Source organism: Haliotis cracherodii, unplaced genomic scaffold (assembly GCF_022045235.1).
Source record: "Haliotis cracherodii isolate W230 unplaced genomic scaffold, xgHalCrac1.p SCAF_17, whole genome shotgun sequence".
In the NCBI taxonomy this organism is placed as follows: Eukaryota; Metazoa; Mollusca; class Gastropoda; order Lepetellida; family Haliotidae; genus Haliotis; species Haliotis cracherodii.
This window is the reverse complement of record NW_027266272.1, coordinates 29,345,238-29,368,042: the sequence shown is the minus strand read 5'-3', so window position 1 is coordinate 29,368,042 and position 22,805 is coordinate 29,345,238. Positions and strand designations below refer to the sequence as shown.

The window sequence follows — 22,805 nt, the reverse complement described above, 5'->3', positions numbered from 1 at the left end:
ACTCACATACGCTGTATGTAACCATCATGTGATAACTCACATACACTGTATGTAACCAGCATGTGGTAACTCACATACACTGTATGTAACCTGCATGTGGTAACTCACATACACTGTATGTAACCTGCATGTGGTAACTCCTATACACTGTATGTAACCTGCATGTGGTAACTCCTATACACTGTATGTAACCTGCATATGGTAACTCACATACACTGTATGTAACCTGCATGTGATAACTCACATACGCTGTATGTAACCATCATGTGATAACTCACATACACTGTATGTAACCAGCATGTGGTAACTCACATACACTGTATGTAACCTGCATGTGATAACTCACATACGCTGTATGTAACCTGCATGTGATAACTCACATACGCTGTATGTAACCTGCACGTGGTAACTCGCATTACACAGTGTGTAACCAGAATGAGGTAACACGCAACGCACTTTCTGAAGCCAGCCTTAGATAAGTCACACACACACACACACACACACACACACACACACACACACACACACACACACACACACACACACACAAAGAGAGAGAGAGAGAGAGAGAGAGATACCTGTAACCAGTGCTCACCATATCCTTATACGTGGGTTTCACCTAAGTTGTAACCACCTAGGACCAGCATAACTTCGTCTTTTACTCCCTGACACGTCGTGATGAAACAGAAATACTCTTTCAAGCGGCGTTAAACTCAACTCACTCACTCACTCATACCCAGTAGATCTCAATGGGTTCCGGAGGCGGAAGAGGCCCCAAGTACCCCTGTTTGCCTTAATACCCGCATAAGGAATACGGATGATCGGCTCGTAACAGTACGTGACATGGATGGATGCTCTTACTATCAACCACTGGGATATTCCTGACAGCGGGACAAAACCACATTCACTTACTCGCTCAAAACCATTCGCTTACAGACATTATAAGATCATATCTTCTTTGTTAATCTTTATATATATATTTGACATTTGGAGGTGTTTTGTTTCAGAAAATACTATGGTTAAGATCACAAAAGACTTTCGACTGGGCTTTGGAACGTTTGTGGACAAGCTCGCAATGCCCTATGTCGCCTGGACGAAGAAGATGTAAGACCATGTCACACATTATCCTCTGCTAACTTTGTCATTAAACGTATACAAGGAAATAGACTAATTGAGAAATGTCGTGATACGGCAGAGTAAACACGATGTTCGGGCCGGTCTCCCAGAGAAAAAAATAAAAAAGGAGTCCAACTTAAGTCTAGAATGGTTTGGTAAGTCTAGATTTCCTCAGCTGAAGTAAGGGTTTTTCTCTTCTCCATTTGGAATTTATTTTTTATTTATTTTGTAGGTGTATATTTTTAGATAAGATAACTGTATTTCTGGGACTAAATGTCAGTCTAATGGTGTTCGTGTCATCCTTTTGTTAGGTTAGAAGACAGGTGTCCATCTGGAGTTCAATGTCGCCGGCCACATGACTTCCAAAACCAAATGGCACTGACGAAAAACATGACCATATTTGCGGTAAGTTGGGTTTTTTTTAATATAGTGCGACAGCTTTTGTGATCTATATTCAGACATTAAGTGGAATCGGTTCTCTCCAAACGCATAGTGACATTGCCTCAGCATATAATTGAAGAAAACATTTAGACTTATACATAAAGTATAAAAAATTATATATGTTTGGGATTTACAGTGATGCTACTCACGCATGTGATATATAGTGAGTGAGCAGCAGTATCATATTTACATCGTTTTGGAAATTCAGTAAAACTCGGACCGTACTGTTTCAAAATGCAGCATTATGTCCCTTATATAGACGTTACCAACAGTAATCGATCGGTAGACAGAGTCCTCTGATCGGCAGGGTTCGGACAAACGAGGTTTCACTGTATGTAACACTGAGTAACTATGCAAACAGGTGTCGGTTTATTGACAATATTGTTTTAAAACAACTCTTCCACCATGAATATGTCTAATTCTTGATTCTGATTGATTGACCAAATCAAAGGTTTCAAATGGAAGTTTGTTTCTGAATTAAAATGTCTCTCGCCTAAATCTACATCAGTAGACCCGTTTAATAATACTTGTCGGGACACTTTCGAGGTGAGACAGGGGATGTCTATTTACTTGTCATTTATTTATTCCCAAATAAGGACGCTGTGCATGCGCACCTATAACCGGATATTGTACAGATTTGTATATTAACCTCAGCGTTTCAAGATTCAAGCTGCTTATTTTATTCAAGGCCATATGACCCTTATCACATGACAATACATAATGTAACATACTTTTCATTATTTTCATGTAATATTGCGCATATGTCCTTGAAAAACATCCTGAATCTTGGAACATAATTTTTACCGTGAAACTGAAATCATGTTTCTCACTAAGAAACTAATTCTTCGAAGAAACATCAACATTTTAACGAGATAAAAACAATCAATACAGACCGACCGTTCGATAAGAGAAAATCACGAAGCGACGCATACGATGATGAGAAATGTATTTTCAACTTTACGTGACCTGTGTTTTGTTAACGTTGATTCTTTGTGCACAGGATCGGATGAGGGAAGCTTTAAGCATGATGTCTCAGAGTCTGGACGACCCTGAGGGGGGGATGGACGGCATGATGCAGGTGCTGTCGTGTGATGTAAGTGCAGCCGTGTATGTGGCATTGGACAAATACCTGTTTACCGTGTAATCCCGATATGCCGAGATATAACTGTTCAACGTGGCGTTAAACCCATTCACTGACTCTGCAGCCCACTCACACACGCACCCAGCCCCCTACACACACACCTCACACGCACACGCACACGCACACGCACGCACACGCTTATTTATCACTTATCCGGTCTAGATTATTCACAGACCGCCGCCATATAATATAGCTGGAATATTGCTGAGTACGGCGTTAAACAACAAACACACAAGACTTCCTACCCCATCCCATTTCCCTCACTCACTCAAGCATCTATTTACTCACTAATTCCGTTTTCCTCTATTTTAATGTGAGATGTCCTGTTATAACAGTTCAAAGTGGCGTTAAACCAATTTCACTCACGAGCTCACCCACTCACACATTCACTAGTGTACCCACCACTCATCCACCCACCCACTCACACATTCGCTCGTGTACCCACCACTCATCCACCCACCTTCTCTCACCCACTCACACATTCGCTCGTGTACCCACCACTCATCCACCCACCTTCTCTCACCCACTCACACATTCGCTCGTGTACCCACCACTCATCCACCCACCTTCTCTCACCCACTCACACATTCGCTCGTGTACCCACCACTCATCCACCCACCTTCTCTCACCCACTCACACATTCGCTCGTGTACCCACCACTCATCCACCCACCTTCTCTCACCCACTCACACATTCGCTCGTGTACCCACCACTCATCCACCCACCTTCTCTCACCCACTCACACATTCGCTCGTGTACCCACCACTCATCCACCCACCTTCTCTCACCCACTCACACATTCGCTCGTGTACCCACCACTCATCCACCCACCTTCTCTCACCCACTCACACATTCGCTCGTGTACCCACCACTCATCCACCCACCTTCTCTCACCCACTCACACATTCGCTCGTGTACCCACCACTCATCCACCCACCTTCTCTCACCCACTCACACATTCACTAGTGTACCCACCACTCATCCACCCACCTTCTCTCACCCACTCACACATTCGCTCGTGTACCCACCACTCATCCACCCACCTTCTCTCACCCACTCACACATTCGCTCGTGTACCCACCACTCATCCACCCACCTTCTCTCACCCACTCACACATTCGCTCGTGTACCCACCACTCATCCACCCACCTTCTCTCACCCACTCACACATTCGCTCGTGTACCCACCACTCATCCACCCACCTTCTCTCACCCACTCACACATTCGCTCGTGTACCCACCACTCATCCACCCACCTTCTCTCACCCACTCACACATTCGCTCGTGTACCCACCACTCAACCACCCACCTTCTCTCACCCACTCACACATTCGCTCGTGTACCCACCACTCATCCACCCACCTTCTCTCACCCACTCACACATTCGCTCGTGTACCCACCACTCAACCACCCACCTTCTCTCACCCACTCACACATTCGCTCGTGTACCCACCACTCATCCACCCACCTTCTCTCACCCACTCACACATTCGCTCGTGTACCCACCACTCAACCACCCACCTTCTCTCACCCACTCACACATTCGCTCGTGTACCCACCACTCATCCACCCACCTTCTCTCACCCACTCGCTCGTGTACCCACCACTCATCCACCCACCTTCTCTCACCCACTCGCTCGTGTACCCACCACTCATCCACCCACCTTCTCTCACCCACTCACACATTCGCTCGTGTACCCACCACTCATCCACCCACCTTCTCTCACCCACTCACCCACTCATCCACCCACCTTCTCTCACCCACTCACCCACTCATCCACCCACCTTCTCTCACCCACTCACCCACTCATCTACCCACCTTCTCTCACCCACTCATCCACCCACCTTCTCTCACCCACTCATCCACCCACCTTCTCTCACCCACTCATCCACCCACCTTCTCTCACCCACTCATCCACCCACCTTTTCTCACCCACTCATCCACCCACCTTCTCTCTCTCACTCGTGTTCCGACTCCCCTGATCAGTGCTTGTCTTCAACAGGACCCAATTGGATGGAGGAAGCGGTCTCGGCGTATGGTTGTGTACAGTTCCAACTCCTGGTTCCATCTAGCCGGCGATGGCAAGGTAAACAAGCTGCTTGTATATAATTACAGACCTCGTATGTCATTGCCTACATTCCCTTCACATATTATAGACTGAATATCCGGATATTACACAACTCTAGGGCCGATTTGTTTTAGAGAACTATTTGTCAGAATATCCACCACATGAAACAATTTTGAAGCATTTAGAAGTGATAAGGAAGAGAATATATGGATTTCAACTTCTTTATTAGGGTCTGTCCATAGTAAGGATATTAGATGGTCTAATGGTCGTGGTAATTATCTATTTCGCCGAAACTCACTTTTCTGATTGTCACCCGTTGGCAATGTCAGGATCCGCTAATCAAAGGTTCGAATTTTAGGTATGCCTTGATTATGATCCCTGATCTATATGCACCATTCCCTTGCTCTATATTTTCAAGTGGTAAACGCCTACGACTCGCTACGATGCTGATACTACGAAATGTACACAATGACACAACGTAGGGACAGTCTCAAATTCTTCCCGTTTGCTCTCGTCTCCATGTCGAAGTGTACACCTAATTTCTTCACAACTCGGCAGTCGTGCCATACGAACTATATGCGGCGTGAGCGGTTAACAATAAATTCATGCAATAGCCAAACTCTCCCGAGGTATATTTATGGATATAAAAGCGGAGTGGACCCGAGTGATATATGCAGCTGTGTACTGTCCCAAGTTAGCCATGACCAGGTCCTGGAGAATGACATTTCTCTGCCTCATTGTTCATGTCTTGTTGCAGCTTGGTGGAGCTGTGGGCAGCAACGATGGCGAGTGTCACCTGGACACAAATGGGGAGTACTCAGGCTTTGACACTGTCATTGTAAGTAATTACCGTTCTACCCTGTACACGCTGAGGTCACGCCATGAAACAAAGAAAACCATTTAAATTAGTTTTCCAACTTCTGTGAAAGACAGCCCCATATTCGTATCTCCCATACATAAGATCAGAACATTCAACAGTCGAGTTGTGTATCCTCCATACTCCAATTTATACAAGCGACATCTTTAATATGTGATACCCGGAGATTCATTTGGAACCGGTTAATCCATGTGTATGATAGCTCGGTCTCTTTCATCACCATTTGCTGAAAGGAATGAGCACCAGATTGCTCATAAGAGGAAATACGGTAAATTCAGTACCTCAGTAATATCTTTATGTCCCACAGGACTACCCCAGCGTCAGTCAGCTGGCTAAGAAGGTGAAGGACACGAGAACCAACGTGGTGTTTGCCGTCATGGACAACGTCTACAACGTTCACCAGAAACTAAGTGGTTTTCTGGAGGGCTCAGCCATCGACAAACTAGCAGAAGCCTCTGAAAACATCATTGAACTTGTCAGAAACAATTACGACGTATGTTTTTCGATTCCATTGACGAAAACGTTTGTGCTGTGGTCTCTTTTGTACCTATCTTACGATATTGAAAGTTGTCTTTTCAATTAAATCACTTTCTTAGGATTTTGATATTTGTTTTCTGTAAAAAGTGACTGAATAATTTGTAGTTGGAATTATTAATCGAAAATAACTGATTGGTGCACATATTCTTTTGTTTCTTTCAGAAACTTAGGTCCAAAATTGAGTTTAAGCCAGTAAATGCAGAAAATATCCAAGTTACATTCAAGTCCAAATGCAACGGGTAAGTAACATCCAAATGTAATGGGCAAGTAACATCTAAATGTAATGGGCAAGTAACATCTAAATGTAATGGGTAAGTAACATCCAAATGTAATGGACAAGTAACATCTGGATGTAATGAGTAAGTAACATCCAGATGTAATGGGCAAGTAACATCCAAATGTAATGGGCAAGTAACATCCAAATGTAAAGGACAAGTAACATCCAAATGTAATGGGCAAGTAATATCTAAATGTAATGGGCAAGTAACATCCAAATGTAATGAGTAAGTAACATCCAAATGTAATGAGTAAGTAACATCCAAATGTAATGGGCAAGCAACATCTAAATGTAATGGGCAAGTAACATCCAAATGTAATGGACAAGTAACATCTAGATGTAATGAGTAAGTAACATCCAAATGTAATGGGCAAGTAACATCCAAATGTAATGGGCAAGTAACATCCAAATGTAATGGGCAAGTAACATCCAAATGTAATGGGTAAGTAACATCTAGATGAAATGAGCAAGTAACATCCAAATGTAATGGGCAAGTAACATCTAGATGTAATGAGTAAGTAACATCCAAATGTAATGGGCAAGTAACATCCAAATGCAAGGGGCAAGTAACATCTAAATGTAATGGGCAAGTAACATCCAAATGTAATGGACAAGTAACATCTAGATGTAATGAGTAAGTAACATCCAAATGTAATGGGCAAGTAACATCCAAATGCAAGGGGCAAGTAACATCTAAATGTAATGGGCAAGTAACATCCAAATGTAATGGGCAAGTAACATCCAAATGCAACGGGCAAGTAACATCCAAATGTAATGGACAAGTAACATCCAAATGCAAGGGGCAAGTAACATCCAAATGTAATGGGCAAGTAACATCCAAATGCAACGGGCAAGTAACATCTAAATGTAATGGACAAGTAACATCTAAATGTAATGGACAAGTAACATCCAAATGTAATGGGCAAATAACATCCAAATGTAATGGGCAAGTAACATCCAAATGTAATGGGCAAGTAACATCTAGATGTAATGAATAAGTAACATCCAAATGTAATGGACAAGTAACATCTAGATGTAATGAATAAGTAACATCTAAATGTAATGGTCAAGTAACATCCAAATGTAATGGACAAGTAACATCTAGATGTAATGAGTAAGTAACATCCAAATGTAATGGGCAAGTAACATCCAAATGTAATGGGCAAGTAACATCCAAATGTAATGGGTAAGTAACATCCAAATGTAATGGGCAAGTAACATCCAAATGTAATGGGTAAGTAACATCTAGATGAAATGAGCAAGTAACATCCAAATGCAAGGGGCAAGTAACATCTAAATGTAATGGGCAAGTAATATCTAAATGTAATGGGCAAGTAACATCCAAATGTAATGGGCAAGTAACATCCAAATGTAATGGGCAAATAACATCCAAATGTAATGGGCAAGTAACATCCAAATGTAATGGGCAAGTAACACCTAGATGTTATGGGTAAGTAACATCCAAATGTAATGGGCAAGTAACATCTAGATGTAATGGGCAAATAACATCCAAATGTAATGGGCAAGTAACATCCAAATGTAATGGGCAAGTAACATCTAGATGAAATGAGCAAGTAACATCCAAATGTAATGGGCAAGTAACATCCAAATGTAATGGGCAAGTAACATCCAAATGTAATGGGCAAGTAACATCCAAATGCAACGGGCAAGTAACATCTAAATGTAATGGACAAGTAACATCTAAATGTAATGGACAAGTAACATCTAAATGTAATGGGCAAGTAACATCCAAATGTAATGGGCAAATAACATCCAAATGTAATGGGCAAGTAACATCCAAATGTAATGGGCAAGTAACATCCAAATGTAATGGACAAGTAACATCTAGATGTAATGAATAAGTAACATCCAAATGTAATGGACAAGTAACATCTAAATGTAATGGGCAAGTAACATCCGAATGTAATGGATAAGTAACATCCAAGACAAAGCCATTCTAAATGTTTTGCACGATTTTTTCTTGACCTCGCGAATCCTTGAGTTAATACTGTTTGAACATATTACACTTCCAGGACAAAAACAAGAATAACGAACGAGTGCACGGGGTTAGAACTTGGGGAATCCGTAAGTATACGTCTGTGTTCATACGCGCATCCACCTACAACATTATCCTCGATTTATCTTCAGTGTAATATGATAAATATCCCCGACACACTGACCACCATAGCACGACAGATGCTCATGATATTAATCACTGGATTGTCTAGTCCAGACTCGATTATTTGCAGATCGCCGTCATATAGCTGGAATATTGCTGTGTGTGGTGTTAAACAACAAACAAACAAAAGTGAGAAATCTTTCAGCATGTGTACGAGTCAGCCAACAAAGAAATGTTCAACCAATATGTGTACACTCAGTCAAAGACGGGTCAGCAATTTCAGTTTAGAACGAATCTTTTGTGTCAGTTGTTGGCTTGTTTACGGGAGAACAACTCGCATCATATCAGCAGTTCACTGTACCAAGCATTCGTGAAGATCCGGGATAGAATAGGTCTTCAGCAACCCATGCTTGCCATAAGAGGCGACTAAGGGGGGTCGGGGGGTCAGGCTCGCTGACTTGGTTGATGCATGTCATCATATCCAAAATGCGTGAATCGATGCTCATTGTATATCAATCACTGGACTGTCTGGCCCAGACTCGATTATTTACAGACCACCCTCATATAGCTGGAATATTGCTGGGTGCGGCGTTAAATAACAAACAGAGAACAACTGTACCAAACCGGTTGCCCCATTATGTGAACAAGGAGCCATCTCTCCAACTGTGCTCCAAAAGAAACATGGCGGCTTGACCAGATGACCAGCTGAACAATAACGGGAGTCTTATTTCGGATTTTATTTGATTCGTACTGCATGCTTGTCACACTGTTGAAACCTTCAGGTGGTGTTCGACGTGGAGGTCAATGTGTCACCCGAGCTGTGTAAGAAGAAGACACATACATTTGACATCGCTGCCGTCGGTTTGTCTGAGAAGCTGACCGTGAACCTTGACCTTGTGTGTGAGTGTGACTGCGAGAAGCCAGGCCAGGAGGTGAGTCTTGCACAGCATATCATTTTGTATCACCACAACATATATCATTTTGTATCACCTATACAGCATATATCATTTTGTATCACCTATACAGCATATATCATTTTGTATCACCTCCACAACATATATCATTTTGTATCACCTATACAGCATACATCATTTTGTATCACCTATACAGCATATATCATTTTGTATCATCTATACATCATATATCATTTTGTATCACCTCCACAACATATATCATTTTGTATCACCTATACAGCATACATCATTTTGTATCATCTATACAGCATACATCATTTTGTATCACATCCACAACATATATCAGTTTGTATCATCTATACAGCATATATCATTTTGTATCATCTATACAGCATATATTACTGTGTATCATCTATACAGCATATATCATTTTGTATCATCTATACAGCATATATCACTTTGTATCATCTATACAGCATATATCATTTTGTATCATCTATACAGCATATATCATTTTGTATCATCTATATAGCATATATCATATTGTATCACCTATGCAGCATATATCATTTTGTATCATCTATACAACATATATAACTTTGTATCATCTATACAACATATATCACTTTGTATCATCTATACAGCATATATCATTTTGTTTCTACACACGCAGCATACAGCATTTTGTAGAACACACACCGCATTTTGTACGACACACACCGCATGTTGTAGAACACACAATATAGATTTGTTTACGTAAACACAACATACAACCATCTGTACTACACACCAGCAAATTGCATTTTGTTGTACACTGACGCAACATGTATTTCTTTGCGGGTACACACACGCAGCACATGATGTTGTGGAGGACACATACGCAGCACACGATGTTGTGGAGGACACATACGCAGCAAATAGTTTGTTTTTTTATAACAGAGCCATTGTATTTGGCGGTGCGCTAATGCGGCGCAGATGGTTTTTTCCGTTACAGCAATGCAGCATTGTGAGGTTGAAGTATATACATCGTTGTCCTTTTAGGCTAAAAGGCGGAAGTACAGTATACGTGTAACTTCTCTGAGACATTTATAATGAGTATGGTTGTACGCCGTTTTTAGCAATATTCCAGCAATATCACGGCGGGGGACACCAGAAATGGGCTTCACACATTGTACGCATGTCAGGAATCGAACCCGGATCTTCGGCTTGACGAACGAACACTTTAACCACTAGGCTACCCGACCGCCCCAGAGAGACATGAAGACATTGTAGTACTAAGTAAGGATAAGATTTATGGGTGAACAACTTCTTTATAACGATTAGGAGCGACGTTTCGGTGTAGTTTCTTACACCGAATATTCTCCGGTCAATATGTTCACTACCCTTCTTGTGGACATAACAGGCTTCTCCTCTCCAGTGTAACCACACCTGATATCTACTTTACTGTATAAACACTGCCTCCTACCTGTATATATACTTGTCATCCATAAATCTTAACCATACTGTATAGGTTGATATCACTGTTGTATGCCGCAGTGGGATGTTGTACATAAATAACCCTTTATCATAGCTCTAGGTGTTGATACTTAAGTAAACGGTGTTGAAGAAGTTACAGTATACAGTGCCGTCTCTGTACACCTCCGAAGATGTGAGGCACAGCGGTCTCAGCCGCCGCAATTCGCTGCGCAGAGTTGCGTCCCTTACCCGCGTCAAGATCAACTGGTCGTTAGTTGAATCACGGATTATTCCTGATCATACATCTTGACTTGGCAATAGAATCATACAGTTTAGATCTAGTCAAAGCGGCGTTCAAATTACCTCGTTCATTGAATCATTCCGTTCCTTCCCCAGCAACCAGCCAGCGACTTGTGTAGCGGTGGTAATGGAACATTTGAGTGTGGTCAGTGCACGTGCAACCCAAACCGGTACGGGCGAGTTTGCGAGTGTGACGAGGGCGAGCTGTCCAGTCAGGAGTCCATCGCCAAGTGTCAGAAAGAGTAAGTACAGACTCACCCCTTGAGTCCAACATCTGGTGTCGCTGATTCAGGTCCTGGACGTAAAACTGCGATACCCTTAAGGAGTTAACCTAATGCATACCAGTGTGAAGTCAGGACTTTAGTACATACTAGCGAGAGACGTCAGTCGTTATTACATACTAGCGAGAGACGTCAGTCCTTATTACATACCAATCTGATACCTCATTCCTTATTACGTACCAATGAGAGACGTCAGTCCTTATTACATACTAGTGAGAGACGTCAGTCCTTATTACGTACCAATGAGAGACGTCAGTCCTTATTACATCCCAGTGGGAGACGCCAGTCCTTATTACATACCAGTGAGATACGCCAGTCCTTATTACGTACCAACGAGAGACGTCATTCCTTATTACGTACCAACGAGAGACGTCATTCCTTATTACGTACCAGTAAGAGACGCCAGTCCAAATTGCATACCAGTAAGAGACGTCATTCCTTATTTTATGCAAGTGAGAGACGTCAGTCCTTATCACATACCAGTGAGATATCCCAGTCCTTATTACATACCAGTGAGAGTCCTCACACATAGTTTCCTTTTTGTGTGCACGTCCTCTGATTTGAGCTGTCATCTGATTTCAACCCCCTCTGATCAGCCCCAACAGCACCGTGGTGTGTTCTGGCCATGGCGACTGTGTGTGTGGAGTATGCGAGTGCTACACCATCGGGATCAACACCGCCCGGCGCTACAGCCGCGCATTCTGCGAGTGCAACGACTACGCCTGTGATTATTACGACCTTCAGCTGTGTGGAGGCAAGTCTCCATTTTGTAACATAGTCACCGCCTGTAGTTTTTGTTTGTTTGTTTTTGGAAGTGGGTGGGAAGTTTTGTTTGTCTGTTGTTTAACGCCGCACTCAGCAATATTCCAGCTATGTGGCGACAGCCTGTAAATCATCGTCTCTGGACCAGACAATCCAGTGATTAATATCATAAGCAACGATCCACGCCGTTGGGGTACGATGACACGCAATCAACCAGGTAACCGACCCTGACCACTTGTACGTCAAGTACAGCTAAATTGGGACCACGTTCAACCCGATATGCACGTGTGCATGCGCACGTACACTCCAAGGCAACAATAACTTTGATCATGTTATTCATTAATAAGTGAGAATAATGATATTGATGATAATATGGACTATTAGATATATCGTGTTGCAAGTTATCAAGACGAACCAGGGTAGCCTGTGAACGTTTTATGTTCAATGTGTCCACCTCCTAATGAATAAATCATACATTTCAGAATGACGTGTGTTAAGTCAACGTTCAATGCAGAATTTATGGGTTTTCTTATATTTGTTTAAAAAAATTGAAATCTTTAGATGTCCCCAACGAAGTATGAATACTGTAAATGTATCTCTCAATAAGGCCTGAAACAAAATATCCAAGCATGTTTCAATTTCTTCAGTCCCAGGATGATACCTCTCCAGCGTCCCTTCTATTATTCGTGTATTACAAGACAAATTCAAAAAGAAAATGTTAAAATGTTTTCAGTTCAGCAGCTGAATGTTAGTCTAACTTTACATGTGCTTCTAAACATACTTTATGATAAATAAAAACATCGTCACGGGAATAGTCCATTAGCCTTATAAACACATTTGGCTAAAATGTAAGTAATCATGACCATCCATCGATGTCTAGGTCCAACTCGCGGTGTGTGCAAGTGCGGTAACTGTCAGTGTTTGCCTGGATTCAAGGGAGACAACTGTGGTTGCTCAACGAGGAACGACACATGCGAGGCTGAGAATGGGGTAGGTGATTTTCTACTGAAGGATTTTACGTTCAAACCTATAGTCATAACACTGCTAGTTTGAAGATTTTAAATATAGTACAGCTAACATGTACACCCAAATGTACAGGAGAGACTTAAGAAAAGGTATATATGTTCCACGATGGAAGGACATATATCAATATTGAGACGGGTTTTGAAGACTGATTACATAATGTGAGGAATATATTGTTATTATTTTTAAAAGAAACATGTCGATATGACGTCAGCAATGGAAGGTTGTAACGTCATTACTTTCGCGATGTCACAAGACAGCTCGTCAACAGAGCGACAGAGACGTGCGCCTGTAGGTTTCCCTTACTGTGGTCGTTGGCCTTCGTATTGTACAGTTTATCATGACCTTCTGCATTTTCGACATCCCTGAAACCATTTTCTGTACATGATGATCTTAGCAACTGCGGCTTTAACATGTGTTCGGCGAATTTTGATTTGATTTCTAACATGGCCACCACAGCAGCGTTATTGCCAATAGCATTTTTTACTCAATTGGCACCAAATTTCCAAATTATGCACCTTCTTTGATACCCTGGTACCATTATAATCCAGTGTTGAAATATTCCAGAAACACCTAGGTGAGCTACAGTGCTATAGAGATCTGGTTTTATTAACAATATTTACGACTCGTGTCAGACACGTTTTAAACAAATATTGTGATACGAACCGCAATTTGAACTAAAACGCTTACAGCTAATGTTTTAGCCATATATTTGCACGGTTCCAATGCGTGTATCCATCGCCACTCGTCTGGTTTCAGGTGATCTGTAACGGGGAAGGCGAGTGTGTATGCGGCAAGTGTGAGTGTCGACAGGGGACCAACTACATCGGGCCAACATGCTCCGACTGCCCGGTAACATTTACATTGTAGTGATGATGTACATACATTTACATTGTAGTGTTTTACATATGTTTACATTGTAGTGTTTTACATACATTTACATTGTAGTGATGATGTACATACATTTACATTGTAGTGATGATGTACATGCATTTACATTGTAGTGTTTTACATATGTTTACATTGTAGTGTATTACATACATTTACATTGTAGTGTTTTACATACATTTACATTGTAGTGTTTTACAAACATTTACATTGTAGTGTTTTACATACATTTACATTGTAGTGTTTTACATATGTTTACATTGTAGTGTTTTACATACATTTACATTGTAGTGATGATGTACATACATTTACATTGTAGTGATGATGTATATGCATTTACATTGTAGTGTTTTACATATGTGTACATTGTAGTGTTTTACATACATTTACATTGTAGTGTTTTACAAACATTTACATTGTAGTGTTTTACATATATTTACATTGTAGTGTTTTACATACATTTACATTGTAGTGATGATGTACATACATTTACATTGTAGTGATGATGTACATACATTTACATTGTAGTGATGATGTACATGCATTTACATTGTAGTGTTTTACATATGTTTACATTGTAGTGTTTTACATACATTTACATTGTAGTGTTTTACATATGTTTTACATTGTAGTGTTTTACATACATTTACATTGTAGTGATGATGTACATACATTTACATTGTAGTGATGATGTACATGCATTTACATTGTAGTGTTTTACATATGTTTACATTGTAGTGTTTTACATACATTTACATTGTAGTGTTTTACATACATTTACATTGTAGTGTTTTACAAACATTTACATTGTAGAGTTTTACATACATTTACATTGTAGTGATGATGTATATACATTTACATTGTAGTGGTGATGTACATACATTTACATTGTAGTGATGATGTACATACATTTACATTGTAGTGATGATGTACATACATTTACATTGTAGTGATGATGTACTTACATTGACATTGTAGTGATGATGTATATACATTTACATTGTAGTGGTGATGTACATACATTTAAATTGTAGTGTTTTACATACATTTACATTGTAGTGATGATGTACATACATTAACATTGTAGTGATGATGTACATACATTTACATTGTAGTGATGATGTACAAACATTAACATTGTAGTGATGATGTACATACATTAACATTGTAGTGATGATGTACATACATTTATATTGTAGTGATGATGTACATACATTTACATTGCAGTGTTTTACATACATTTACATTGTAGTGTTTTACATACATTTACATTGCAGTGTTTTACATACATTTACATTGTAGTGTTTTATATACATTTACATTGTAGTGTTTTACAAACATTTACATTGTTGTGATACTTTATAGTATTGTAAATTTATTACATTGAAGTATTATAGGTGTTACTGCCTTTGTCCCAAAGTTCGCAAATAAGTAGTGCCATAAAAACATTGTTTATATTAAAGAAAAGTAATATATAATTAATTTGTAGTTTCTAGATATGATAATGAAATATTAGTTGTTGCATACTCGAACAAAATGGAGATTACTTTGCCAGTCATTCACAACATTTCACATTTACTGTTTTTACAGACTTGTCCCTCGAAATGCAGCCAATACAAGTCGTGTGCACAGTGTTTGGGGTTCGGCACTGGGGAATATGACTCTGTCAGCTGTACGCGAGAGTGTACGATGACATGGGAGAAGCAGAGTACAGTTGAAGGTCAGGTGGTTGGATATATAATCTAACTAAAAACCTGTCCATTTTCGCAGACTGTCCTAAATGCTTGAATAGCATATGCCTAATCAGCACTCGTCAACCAAACTACATTTCTTGAAAGACTTGATTATTTTCAACTTGTAAATCTTATTGATTACCCCGACGTGTGAGAAAATACAAATTATGAGTTAGGGTCAGGGCCTCAATGGAAATTTTAAGTTTACGGTAAACATTGAAGTATCGGTACGAAACATATCAGTCACGTTCAAATGGTTGATATCTAGCCTCTTTTTTTCTCATACTTGCAAGTTTTATTTATTGCCGTTGCCAAATGAACATCCACGTTTGATGGTGGCTAAATATGAAACAAATAAAAAAGGTGATATATTTGATAAGGGTACCATACGAGGCCTGGTAAAAATGTTCTAAGCTTGACTTAGATATTGGGTAGTGCTGATAGTTGGATGAGCGCAAGAAAGAAACATAATATTGAGAAAATTGTTCTGTGCTGAACACTGAACGTCGTTTTGAGCCCACAACTACATGTACGTACACAATTTACCACACCTAGAATTGATATATGAATTTATCCACATACCACATGTTTGGGACTTTAAGTCTGCAGTGTTTCGACTGCTGTTTTCAGAGTAGTAATGAAGTTTTTGGTCAAATCCACTTTTCAAAAATATAAGAAATGAATATTCAACAAATACTCTTTCAGATCGCCCGCAGGATGGCATCAAGATGTGTCGTTCTAACCTAGAAGATGGGTGTCTCATACTCTACAGCTATGAATATAATGAACAGAACGACATTGTACTCAAGATTCAAGAGAAGAAAGGTACTTGTTCTGCCATTCGTGTTAATACCGGGAGAGGCCGAATGCAGGTTATGGAAAGGGTCGAGTTGTGACGAAAAATTAATTAAGAATTGACCTTCACTTTGTGTGAATTCATTGAAGTATGAACCTTCATAGAGTGAGGGCCAAACTGTATGAACGTCTAATGGAAAAGCCGTATATCATGTAAACTTCAAATAAAAAAAAAAAAATATTGAGGGTCATCGGTACATTTCTTTTTATCTATATGCTTCACCAACGTACGGTAGCTCATAAAAATATTGTTTCTAGTCAGCCCGAAAATAGATATACGTATTTCTTTGCATCTTAAATTTGTTTCGGTTTTGCATGTCATTTTTATCCCCCCGGCATATAATGCGGGGGGACATAGCCAAGGGCATGTCCGTCCGTTCGTCCGTAAGTCCGTCTGTCTGAATCGTTTCCGGAGCAGAACTTGAAAACCGTTAAATATTTCTTCATCAAACTTTGCATTTATAACACTTAAGTGGTGAAGTTCCGCCTTTTGCTATTTAGAAATTTTACGTTTCCATGGCAACAAGATGGACTTAGGTACTGCGAATTTTCATGCAAACATTTTGGACATAGGCTCACTATGTGAGTGATGTTATAATTAGTTTCCGAAGCAGATCTCAAAAACTGTTGAATATTTCTTCATGTTACTTTTCATAGGTTAAAACTACATACTGAATTGGTGCCTTTTGCTATTCAAGGATTTAATTTTCTGTTTTCTGTCTCCACGGAAGCAAATTCGACTTAGGTTCAATTTGGGATGGGGTTCATTTCTTGAACAGAACTGAGAAACTGTGTGATAGTTCTCCACAAAACTTTGCACACGCATCATCCAGTTTGCATTACAAAACCACAGCAAAAACACTTGTTTTACTTTCCATTTCCTATGGATGCGACCATTGTGGATCTTTTGTGGGTAAACAATGTACATGTATGCTTTTTCAAGAGCATTCAACTCTTGACTCATTACATACAGAATTGCACATTTACTTGTGGTTACTTTACAGACAGCTGCCGGGGGGATATGTCATCTTTCTGATGACTCTTGTCTTTTTTAAGTCACCGGTTCTGACTACCAGTTACGATAAAGACAATAAGTAACAATACACACACCCTCTACTTCATTGTTTACATTATGTACAATAGTCGATTTGTAGGTCATCGATTTTGTTTAAAATGATGAAATACAACCACCTTTCTTCTTATCACCACCGCCCAACAGTTCTTTCATGGTTTCGTTTTCTTTGACAGTAAGCTAAAGTCATATGCATTTGTCACAACTCGTCTAATTCCGTAACCTTGTCCCGGAATGACACGAGTGGTCACGAAGGTCTTGTATGCTGTCGTTTGCTCTGCCTGCCGTGTTGTGCTGTAAAACTTGTCTTTGATCCTCCAGAGTGTCCCAAAGAGGTACCGGTCATGGCCATCGCCCTGGGCATCCCTTTCGCCATCCTCTTCATAGGCATCCTTATCATCCTCCTCATCCTCTTCATTAAAAGAAGGAGAGAAGCCAAGGAATACGCCGAGTTCCTCAAAGTGTCAAAGAAAGCTAAATGGGAATCTGTAAGTGTTGTGAATAATGTCAAATAATCGGTTAGCATCCCAACATATAAGGACATCCACCACCCCCACACTACCCTACTTCTCCCTCTCTATCCTATCTCACCCTACCCTACCCCACCCACACCCCTTGCAACTGAATGGTTACGCTGCATTTATGACACGAATAGTCTCATAATAAGTTGATAATAGAGGATATGTTTCTGTTCTGTCATGGTTTGATATTGTATTTCTGATTTGTTTTTCCAGGAGAGTAATCCTATTTACCGGGACCCTAAGTCAACGTACCAGAACCCCACATACAAAGCACTCAAAGAAAAGGAAACGCTCCTTGAACAAAATTAAAGGACCATTGGAGCCGAGAAAACAATATGTTAACAGCTCAGAACAAACACGCCTTGGCAATGTTGTGTCGTCAGCAGCGAAGTAGTTGTTGGTGTTGAGGGGAAGGTACTACACATCCTGGGGAAGAATGTACGAAACGGGGTGGCAATGGCAATCACGCCCTTCATGTGGAGGGACAAACATGGCCATTAGTTCGAGAAGAGTGACAATCTAGAGGGACCAGTTGGTTTCTCCAAAAGTTATTTCACATAATTCAGAAGTCCGAGATGAGCGGTGAACAAATGGACTCTATGCCCCCGCAACTACCCCCGATGTATCACCACACACGACTTCGTCTCGGGCACCTTCTTTGAAGACATTATTTCACTAAAACGTTACAAGCCCGTCTTCATTACACGCACAAACTCTAACGCACCACGTAATACAACCCTTGAAATATTCCATAATATGATCACACAAACCACACAATAGAGCTCTTACACACTACACAATAAAACGCCTTACATACAACACAATAGGGCCCCTTACATTCTACACAAGAAAGCCCATTACATGCCACACAATAGAGCCCCTTACATGCCACAAAATAGAGCCCCTTACATGCCACACAATAGAGCCCCTTACCTGCCACACAATAGAGCCCCTTACATGCCATGCAATAGAGCCCCTTACATGCCATGCAATAGAGCCCCTTACATGCCACACAATAGAGCCCCTTACATGCCATGCAATAGAGCCCCTTACATGCCATGCAATCGAGCCCCTTACATACTACACACAAAGCCCCTTATATGCCAGATAATATATCCCATTACATACTACAAAAACAAAGCCCCTTACATGCCCCACTATAGAGCCCCTTACATACTACACACAAAGCTCCTTACATGCCAGACAACAGAGTCCCTTATATACTTCACAAGAAAGCCCCTTATATGCCACATGACATAACCCCACATAACACACAATACAACTCCTCACATTCAACACAGCACACGTTAGTGGGTGAATGTTTTTCAACGCCACAGACAGCAATATTTCAGCTATATCAAGGTGGTCAGAAAGTAATCGAGTCACTACCAGACTCACCAGTTGGTGAGAGCGTGGTCGGAGTACAATGCAATCAGCCAAGTCACCAAGCTTTACCACCATTCCTTATTTATGTTGGCTCTTGTGACAAGCTTGATGTATTGGGGACCCCGAATCGCTCTAGCGCCCCTCAACTACCGATCAACACAACACATAATTTCACAACACAACTTAACCTCAACCAAACCACACAACAAACTCTCACAACACAAAAAAAACCTATCAACACCATATTCCAAATGTACCCCAAAACATGAATTCAAAACATTCCCCTCTGATTTGTTATAATGTAACCTAGTAACCATAGTCTGCATATTGAATGACTGAGAATCAAGATGTGAATATACTTGCATTTGTTTGAGTCTGTCCGTGTAACGATCCTGTATTGTCTGTGATACATACTCCACACACGGGAGCGTGCAGATGGTGTAGGACATTACATTGTACTGACACTTTGCCAAAGTAGCTCTTTCACCGCATGTGACACTTACACCAATGTTGATTTTGTCTGTTCAGATTCACCTTTTGTTAGTCATAGTGTATGCGTACATGTCTGTAAGTGGGTCTCTGTGGTAGACACAGGGCCATGTGTGTAAGTGGGTCTCTGTGGTAGACACAGGGCCATGTGTGTAAGTTGGGCCTCTGTGGTAGACACAGGGCCATGTGTGTAAGTTGGGCCTCTGTGGTAGACACAGGGCCATGTCTGTAAGTGGGTCTCTGTGGTAGACACAGGGCCATGTGTGTAAGTGGGTCTCTGTGGTAGACACAGGGCCATGTCTGTAAGTTGGGTCTCTGTGGTAGACACAGGGCCATGTCTGTAAGTGGGTCTCTGTGGTAGACACAGGGCCATGTCTGTAAGTTGGGCCTCTGTGGTAGACACAGGGTCATGTGTGTAAGTGGGTCTCTGTGGTAGACACAGGGCCATGTCTGCAAGTTGGGCCTCTGTGGTAGACACAGGGCCATGTGTGTAAGATAGCCTCTGTGGTAGACAGGGCCATGTCTGTAAGTTGGGCCTCTATGGTAGACACAAGGTCATGTGTGTAAGTGGGCCTCTATGGTAGACACAAGGCCATGTCTGTAAGTGGGTCTCTATGGTAGACACAGGATCATGTCTGTCAGTTGGGCCTCTGTGGTAGACACAGGGTCATGTCTGTATGTTGGGCCTCTGTGGTAGACACAGGGTCATGTCTGTATGTTGGGCCTCTGTGGTAGACACAGGGTCATGTCTGTATGTTGGGCCTCTGTGGTAGACACAGGGTCATGTCTGTATGTTGGGCCTCTGTGGTAGACACAGGGTCATGTCTGTATGTTGGGCCTCTGTGGTAGACACAGGGTCATGTCTGTATGTTGGGCCTCTGTGGTAGACACAGGGTCATGTGTGTCAGTGAGAACACATAAGGACAGTCTTGTGATAGTTACTGCACTTGTCACAATGCGCAATTTACTGTACTTGTCACGTGGTCACCTTGTGGCACTTACTGTACTCGTCACGCGATCATCTCGTGCCAGTTACAGTACCAAATATCATCATATCCTTCTTGTCAGTTCGCCATGTACTGACGTCACAACTTTAAGGTATTACCTCTACGCATGTCTGTTCGGTTCAGAAAATTTAAATATCGCAGAAAAGAATATATAATTCCACCAATACAACAACCGTATATCTGAATATATATTTAAACCAAGTCAGTATTGTCCAGCAGGATATGACTGCATATTTCACATGAAGCTAAATCCCATAAAAATCAGATCTTAGTTCTCGTACGGACGGTGAAATTGGTCCGTGGTTCTCGCTGCCTCCTTACAAAGATTCAACTTCAATTACGTGTCATCCGACCAATCGGATAGTCGCTTACCAGATCAGGAAAGTGACAGTCGGAATTTGTTTTCTTATCATGCAACCTCAAAAAGGTTACCACGGGGTATTCTGAACGACAATCACGGCCTGTACGGGTTATTCCGCCAAAATCATCGTCTTTCTCTCGCTCCAATGGGATAAGCATTTGATCGTCCCGTGCGAAGTACTGCCACGCAATCTTGACGATATATTAGACATTAGAGAAAGTTCTTTAGTTCAGTTTTCAGATTTTGAATCGAGAACTTTGTCAAAATAGTTTTCAAGCGTAGTCTGAAATGGAGTCGCCATAGTCTAGTATGGCTCGAGAAGCAGCTTTCTGATTCGCTAATGTGGACTTCTTGTCAGTCATTTCATTAGTCAGTCAAAGTTCGCGCTAGGTCGTACTGAAGTGACCAATAATGGGGCGTCCTCAGCTCTCTGTTTACCGGAAGCAAGAACTAGATCTGATTTTAATGATATTATTTGAAGCTGCTCTACACTGCCGGATTCCACTGTCTACATGGTGCCGCAGAAGGAACCTGCCAGTCCTTAGTTAATGGTGCTTGCCTTTAGATCCACAATCCAAATTAGGAACACCGCTAGGTTAGAGCTTGTGTAAGCATAATATCACATAATGTATGCATAATATCATATATCATATATCCTGTGTAAAAGATCCTAGTGTTTACATGTGGGTGAGTGAGTGTTGTTATACGCCGCAATTGGAGCTATATCACGGCAGGATACACAAGGGATGAGGTGTGGGGGCAGGAATGGTAACTTTTCTTCACGACATTTTATGAAATGAAATTAATTTTTGCAGCCAACAATAATTGCTTTGGTGTTAAATATGTGGCAAAATGATCTTCTACCGGCCTTGAAATTAAAGGGAACATGGACAGCCAGGATGCCGCAATTCGATCTGTCATAGGTTCGTCTATGGTTTCGTGGACCATACCTGATCTCACCAGCGTTTCAACTTTAAACTTTATATGACCCCATCGTTTTAAGTTTCCCTGCACAGAAAAGTGTCCACCCGTGAAAAGACAGAAACCCCAGTCGACTAACCAGTTATGCATATTTTAAATATTAGATTTCATTTATATATAGTTTTCATAGGACGAGTATTTGTGACTAGAATTCGTTCGTGTGAACCAGTTATCACCCCCAAAGTCTGTGTTTTAACACAT

The 22,805-nt window shown here is 41.1% G+C and overlaps 1 protein-coding gene across 1 annotated transcript in view; it reads left to right on the top strand.

The window, feature by feature from the left end:
- LOC139465047 (integrin beta-PS-like) overlaps nucleotides 1-21,203 on the top strand; it is a 44,373-nt gene extending 23,170 nt beyond the window's left edge. The window contains exons 7-23 of the mRNA XM_071246741.1: nucleotides 1,008-1,104; nucleotides 1,428-1,521; nucleotides 2,558-2,650; nucleotides 4,701-4,784; nucleotides 5,524-5,604; nucleotides 5,951-6,136; nucleotides 6,343-6,419; nucleotides 8,491-8,542; nucleotides 9,359-9,508; nucleotides 11,342-11,487; nucleotides 12,123-12,280; nucleotides 13,169-13,278; nucleotides 14,071-14,163; nucleotides 15,790-15,919; nucleotides 16,638-16,757; nucleotides 18,181-18,347; nucleotides 18,594-21,203. Coding sequence (XP_071102842.1) covers nucleotides 1,008-1,104; nucleotides 1,428-1,521; nucleotides 2,558-2,650; nucleotides 4,701-4,784; nucleotides 5,524-5,604; nucleotides 5,951-6,136; nucleotides 6,343-6,419; nucleotides 8,491-8,542; nucleotides 9,359-9,508; nucleotides 11,342-11,487; nucleotides 12,123-12,280; nucleotides 13,169-13,278; nucleotides 14,071-14,163; nucleotides 15,790-15,919; nucleotides 16,638-16,757; nucleotides 18,181-18,347; nucleotides 18,594-18,689 — 1,934 coding nt within the window. The 3' untranslated portion in view covers nucleotides 18,690-21,203. The remainder of the gene's footprint in view (nucleotides 1-1,007; nucleotides 1,105-1,427; nucleotides 1,522-2,557; nucleotides 2,651-4,700; nucleotides 4,785-5,523; nucleotides 5,605-5,950; nucleotides 6,137-6,342; nucleotides 6,420-8,490; nucleotides 8,543-9,358; nucleotides 9,509-11,341; nucleotides 11,488-12,122; nucleotides 12,281-13,168; nucleotides 13,279-14,070; nucleotides 14,164-15,789; nucleotides 15,920-16,637; nucleotides 16,758-18,180; nucleotides 18,348-18,593) is intronic.
- Nucleotides 21,204-22,805: the final 1,602 nt, after the last annotated feature.